Consider the following 7,230-nt stretch of genomic DNA (forward strand, 5'->3'; position numbering starts at 1 on the left):
TAAGGTTACTACTAGACTGGATAAGCAGGGGATCCTTAGTGACCGAGGATATCTATTCAACCAGACATATATGCCCTTAGTGAGAGAGGGCATCGATATGTACCCACTTTTTATAGTCAAAAGATCTTAACATAGGGACTAATCCTTGTTAGTGTGTTCTAATTGGAGTTGATACTCTAGTGCTATCGCTAGGAAGTACATTAGATAACTCTAGGAATGTATGACCGAGAGGGGGGGGGGGGTTTGTGACAGAGGGTAATTCTTTAACCGAACTTTCTAGAGTTGCTTCTTTACTTAATGACGTTAGAATTTGGGTAGACTCTCCAGTGTGACTTTTGCGGGGTTGTACCAGACTTTAGTTAGAATCTTTACATGAGTATAACATGGAGTTAGGTAAATGAACAATGTATAGAGACATTAACTAGTATCATAACGAAACCGAAATCCTAGAATCTATCATCCATCCCATTCCATGATCACCTCTTACCCTTCTCTATCTCTTTCTCCTTAGTCTTTCTCTTACTCTCTCTTTCTCAACCAATCTTTCATTTGTCTAGATAGCTCGTCATGTGAAGTGAACTAGTGATTAATCAATAGTCCCTATGAGTTCGATATCTTTTGTATTATTGATGATGTAATGTGCACTTGCTGTTCGTAATAATGAGAAAATTTGAAAAAAATCGATGAAAAAATATCGAAGGAGTTGTTATGTTGAAACATTGATGAGTCTTCTTTGGAGAACACTAACTGTTCAAAGTTTCAATGGAGCAAACGTTTAAAATTACCTTTTAGGGTTATTCTTCCCGTCGGTATTTTTCCTTAGTTGAAATCTGGTCGGAATGTAATGGAACAATTGCATATAAAATATGAATATGTAAGGTAATCACGTGGCTAAATGTTACTTCATGCATCCAAACCAACAAAAACACGATCGAAGTGAGCCAACATAGAGGGATAAAATCGGAATAAAGTGTGTCTTTTTGACAATCATAAAGTTGCTGCGCCTTTTGGGTGTGTCTTTTGAGCAATGTCAAACTTTAGGTGTGCCCTATAAAAAATTGTCAAAAAGAAAATCATAAAATAGGGACTAAAAAGATATTGAAAACAAGAAGACCTTAAAGTAAAATAAGAAAATCAGTTATCTACCAGAATTATAACATATACATGAAAATACTAGAGATTATTGAAACTCAAGCAAAAATGAATGATAAAATATTATTTAGATCGATAAATGTAATTTTGTGTAGGATCTTTAGTACTTTAATAAAAGTTGTTTTCAGAACGTAGCGTAAATAGTGGGTGTATGATATTTTTGACGTAATGGTCAAGGATTGATTTTCAAGAACTGACGACCTAGGGTTTATACCATCGTGCGTCTATGACTTATGTATTTGTATGGACCTCCTTCCATATATGTGGAATCGGTATTAAAGAGGTCGCTAAGATAACGAATTTATCCTCTTTTTTTTTTTTTTTTTTTTTTTTTTTTACTTTAATAAGAAAATCAATAAAAAAATTTGGAATTAATCGATTCGAATTGTCGGATTATTAAAATTTTTGCTCATCGTATATTTTGTCCTAAACCTTATCCGATTTGTCGACAGATTTATCATCTTCCCGTGTCTAATAGTGGAGAAATGGGAATGGCAGCTACTGCACCGACGTCGGCGCTGGTGATGGCTGCAGGACCCTTTCTGTCGGTCCTCCAGAATCCTCCACTCTCCGGACGACTCGTGGCCTTTACCACTCCGCTCACTTACGCTGTGCGGCTCTCTCGTCTCCTTGAGCTACGCGGCGCCGTGCCGCTGCACCTTCCCACTGTCGTCGTGAATACAACCTGTCGCACGATCGCTTCCCTCAGCCTCTACCTCTCCGACGGAGCCCTAGATTCCTTCTCCGTTCTCGCCTTCACCTCTCGCACTGGCATCGCCGCCTTCTCCCTCGCCCTCGCAGATCGGGATTGTTTCGTGCCGCTCTCCTACGAGGGCGAGGCTTTCACCATCGCTGCCCTAGGAAAGGACGCCGAGCTCCTCCACGAGGAAGGGCTCCTATCGCGACTCTGCAGGAACTCCAGTCGGATCCGAGTTCTGGTGCCGGAGATCGCGTCCCCGGAGGGCCTAGTGAAGGCGATTGGGGTCGGATCAGGCAGGAGAGTGCTCTGTCCTGTCCCCACCGTCGTCGATCTGGAAGAACCGCCGGTGGTTCCAGATTTCCTGAGAGCTCTGGAGGCGCGCGGTTGGGTCCCTGAGAGGGCATCTGCGTACGAGACTCTGTGGGCGGGGCCGCTCTGCGCCAAAGGATTAGTGGCGTCGGAGGCGGAAGTGGACGCTCTAATCTTCACGAGCACGGCGGAGGTGGAGGGCCTGATGAAAGGATTAGACGCATTAGGGTGGGATTGGGAGAAGGTTCGCCGGCGCTGGCCGGGGATGCTGATTTGTGCGCACGGCCCGGTGACTTGCAAAGGCGTGGAGAGATTTGGCGTTCGCGTGGACGTAGTCAGTTCCAAGTTTAGTAGCTTCCATGGAGTTATCGAAGCTCTTGAAACAAAGTTAAGAGCTTTGACCGCAACAAATTTTATCCGATAACATCTACTCGGAAAAAATAAGCAACTCGACTATGAAATTTAGGGTTTGCATAGTATTGTAAGATCTATGAAAGAAGAACGATCTTTATTTCTTTTAAGACAAACGATACCTTGAATGAATTCAGCTTTTGTGACCACCGCATCGTGATGTTGTTCTTAGCAGGATATGCTCATCAGAGCTATTATGAAAAAAGGAAATATGGTTCACAGAAAGCTTGCTAAGTAGGAAAATCAGGCACATTTGCATACTGAACCCAAAACCTGATGATCTTTCATGACTAATTTTTCTCTCTATCAATCAATAGGAAGCTTATCAACCTGTACCAATTTGATGATTTCTCAGATCTAGTGGTAGCTTCTCAGTGATGATCGATCCCCTTTTACTAATGAGATCTTGTAATATGGTGGGAAATTAAGAGATGAGCTAGATCTGCGCTGGTGGGGTGTTGGCATCTATTTGTAGACAGCAGCAAATATATTTACTGTTGTAACGTACATTTTAAGTAAACCAGAGAAGATAGAATTGTCACACTTAGGACAGCTAGAGAATGAGAGGTCATGTCTTAAGGGATCATGAGAAAATGCGCATGTTTTTTTACTTAGGTTGTACTCGATCAAAAAAAATATATGTTGTAACTAAAGTCAAAAGAGTTCGAGGTTGAGTAGTTTAATCTATTGGATTGTTTTCAAGTCGGTTAAATAATCGAGTCAACTTTGTGATAGATTGTTGGCATTGGCGTGTTGCTGCATGGTGAACAAAATGTGTCACTTGTCTTGAATCAATTGAATGGTAGATTAACTAGTCTACTAAAGTTGCCTGAATCAATTATTTATGTAACTTGAATTTGAATCAACCAAAATAGTTGTATGACTTTGTGTTTACAAGATAAGATTCAAATCACACCTTGAGATGATTGAAATCATCTCAAGGTGTACAAGGTAACAATTGACAATGCTACAACTGACATAGATAAAGGGACACTTCTGCAGACAGATTTTAGTTTACTCTATAACTTCTCTTTCACACTCATTTCCTATCTAGTAAAAGAGATAATTTGTACAAGGTTACTCTATCTTTAGAAAAATAACTTACATATAATGATTTTGAGGGGTAACTCACATTTCTATTGAGACTAAATGTGATGGATGACCAGTATTCTAAAAGGTAAATTTAGGATTCAAGAGGAAAATCTAGAGTGGGGATGAATAACCTTTCTTTAAATTGTAGACGAAGGTTAATTCGTAGTAAGCAATGAATAACCTTTCTTTAAACCGTAGACGAAGGTTAATTCATAGTAAACACAAGTATAGACAAAAAGAAAACACAATACTAAAACACAAATCAAAATAGTGCAAAAGTGCGAAAGATAAAGATACAAACTCAAGGATTTACATGGTTCAATAGCCTCTGGGCTCCTACTTCATGGTTTATGACCTTTTGACAAGTCACTCCATGAATTCTACTAACTTTCTTCTTCTCATAAACCTTCTAGAGGTGAAAAAGCATCTTATAAAGCCTTATTACAAGTAATCACTTGAAAGTAGAAGAGAGGTTACAGAAAAATAATAATAATAATCGCAGTTAGTCTCATTAACTATCCCTAGGGTGACCGACCCAACTCCATGGAAATTTTCCACCAGCTATCAGGGTAAATTGAGAAGCGCACATTGCGGCCAACCCAAAAGTCCAACATCCTTTAATTGCATCCTCCATTTGGATGAATTTTTTTTACAAATATGTCATAGCTAGGGATCAAACTGTGGGTGCCTAGGTGACAACTTGAATATCCTATCGTGGCACTATAGCCTCGGGGACAGAAGAGAGGTTATAGAAGAGATGAGAGAGAGTAGAGAGAGTGGATAATTTGGCAATTAATGTTGTGAATTGATGTATATGTTGTAGCTCACATGACCCATATTAAAAACTTTCACCCAAGCCCCAAAGTTGTCTCTAAACTCTTCCATTATGTTATGGATCAGTTGATTGCTCATTGTCATTAGTTGATTGGTCTTTGGTGCACAACTACTTTTTTAGTTATTTCAATTGACTTCTTACCTACCATCAGTAGATTACTTTCCAATAAAGCTTTTGATCCACCAATATAATAGCTAATCGTTTCATTGCAATTGTTCAATCGATCCATTAGCCGACTCAAGATACCATTAGTCATTTGCATAACAAATTAACTATTTTGTTATGACAATCAACTAGTTATTAGTACATGAGCAGAGGAGAACTACAATCTTTTGTTCTCTTTCCCTTTATCTTGAGTTGGCTACCCAATTGGCTCAAGTATCATTCGACAATTAATAGCAAGTTCTAGTCAACTAGAGCATTGACTAAGTCACTTCTAAGGCTTTAGTCTAAACATAATATAGCCCTAGATTGTCCCAAATTACATGGGAACTCATACTCATATTTTCATAAAAGATATTTACCAAGTATATAGAAACCCTTCCCCAAGATCCTAGTTGAGATGTGTTGGGATTGATAGAGAAGCTAGTAGGGGTGATTATATTAATTATCAACAAAGAGCTACAAGCATTCCGCCCGAAGCACTAAAATGATAAGTTGGATTTTTCTGAATGTATTTGTTTGCTAGAAGTTAATTCTTCTAATAAGTGAATTTAGGTGCGGGTTATAGTCTAAGGCTCTAAACTTTGCTAAAGCTACTGAAATTCCCAAGTATCTAAAAAGCATTTATCCTTCTTGGAATTCCATGATATCCATTAGCCTCCTTCTTGTATGTTCATCCACTCTAGCTAGATAGATTTTGGACTTGAGTTTGTTTGCATGTAACCCAACAATTCATCCAAATCTATCTAGGCATACTACTAGTGTTATGGTGTATCTCCTCTTGAAAACAAAATATATAACTCATAAGAGATTCAAGCCATATTAAATGAATATCAAGTCCATATTCTTAGATGGGTTCATAAAAGAAGAAGTCTATATTGAACAACCTTCAAATTGTGAAGATCATTGTTATCCTAATCACATATTTAAAGTTAAAAAGGCTTTGCAATGGGTGGATGTATGAATCAACTACTATGAATGAAGCACACAATAGATGATTACAACTTAGATAAAAAAATGTTAAGGAACTTTGTGTAGGATCATTGCGCTAGAAGGGGGTGAATAGTGCTCGTGGCTTTCATGTTCGTTTAAAATACGATCGAGTAAAAAGTAGCTGAATAAAGATAGAAGAGAAAGGTAAACAAAGCTAACACAACGCCAAGTTTTACTTGGTTCGGAACCTGTGACGACTCCTACTCCAAGGCATACACATAAGAGTGCTTTCGTTGGACAATCACTAATTAATCAAAAAGTTACAAATACAATTTAATTTAAGTACAAGTAACTTGAACAATAAAAGAAATACCGATAACTTAGAGGAAGAGATTTTTAGCGCAGTTATTGTCAGAGCAGCTTCCAGGCATTAAACAGACATTTTCAGAGCAGTGTGCAAAAGCAGAAGTTGTTTAATTGATGTCTTTGAGATGCTGGTATTGTTGGTTGCTACTCGGAAAACCTAATGGTTCCACTGTACAAAAATTTTATACAAAGGTCTGAACCTTTTCCTAGCTACCATGTGTTCTTTTAAATTAAACTTGGATCGCCTGCGGAACTTAATACGTTTGATCCAAAGTTTAATTTATTTGTTCTTTTAGGTTTAGACTTGGATCTCCTGCGAAACTTAACACGTTCGATCCAAATCACCTAGGTTATTAATTCCATTAAATATTAATTTTCAAAATTAGCTTCCAGGACTGCATGGCGAGGCACATGACCTTCTTGGATATGGGAACAACCACCACCACCTAGACAAAGCCTTTTAAGGAAAGCTAATATTTAATTTCCTTAAATAGCTTTAGGTCAACCAAAAAGAACAATCAAATCACAAGGAAAAGAAAAATAAAAGAACACAACATCGAAAACTAATTCGAAATACTAGAATCGCATGCCTCTTGTATTTGATATTTTTACAAAGAAATAAAACTAGTATGATGCGGAAATTAAATACTAGTATACATTTTCTTTTGCAAACAAAAACATCTAGGTCTTCTACCGTATTCCTCTTCTAATCCCGGACGTTGTGTGGGCAACGATCTTCCGAGAGGAGAACCACCAAGGCACCTTCTTCTTCCTTCCTTCAAGTTTCGGCCAAGCATATCTTCTAAAGGATGAAGAACTTTTTTTTCACCAACCAAGCTCCAAGGGATGCAAGCTTTCTCTCCTTCTTCCTCAAGCTAGATCCGGCCACCTCCTCCAAGCTCCAAGAGATAAAGGATTTCGGCCACACAAGAGGAAGAGAGAAAAGGAGAAGGGCCGGCCACACCAAGGAAGAAAAGAGGGAGAAAATAGAATAGAGTCGTTAGCCATGAAATCTCCTCTACCCCCTCTTTTATAATCCGTGGTCTTGGCAAATAAGGAAAATTTAATAAAAACTTCCTTAATTCTTTTGCCATTGAAAAGGAAAATTTATTTAATTAAAAATAATTTTCTTCTCATCAATTATAATGGCCGGCCATATTAAAGCTACAAACAAGGAGAGTTTTAATTAATTAAAACTTCCGAAAATTTAAAAAATTTCTCCAATAATTTTCGTCCCTTCATGATTGGTTAAAAAGGAAATTTTATAAAT

The 7,230-nt window shown here is 38.0% G+C and overlaps 1 protein-coding gene across 1 annotated transcript; it reads left to right on the forward strand.

Moving 5' to 3' along the window:
• The first annotated feature begins 1,584 nt into the window (after window positions 1-1,584).
• On the forward strand, window positions 1,585-2,721 carry LOC121987371. The gene has a single exon (XM_042541199.1). It carries the CDS (start codon window positions 1,638-1,640, stop codon window positions 2,583-2,585), a length of 948 nt encoding a protein of 315 aa, XP_042397133.1. The 5' UTR covers window positions 1,585-1,637; the 3' UTR covers window positions 2,586-2,721.
• Window positions 2,722-7,230: the final 4,509 nt, after the last annotated feature.

This window comes from Zingiber officinale, chromosome 5B, assembly GCF_018446385.1.
Source record: "Zingiber officinale cultivar Zhangliang chromosome 5B, Zo_v1.1, whole genome shotgun sequence".
Taxonomy (NCBI): domain Eukaryota; kingdom Viridiplantae; phylum Streptophyta; class Magnoliopsida; order Zingiberales; family Zingiberaceae; genus Zingiber; species Zingiber officinale.

Bases quoted from the DNA above. Each gene is read 5' to 3' on its own strand.
- LOC121987371 (XM_042541199.1), top strand. From the start codon at position 1,638: ATGGGAATGGCAGCTACTGCACCGACGTCGGCGCTGGTGATGGCTGCA.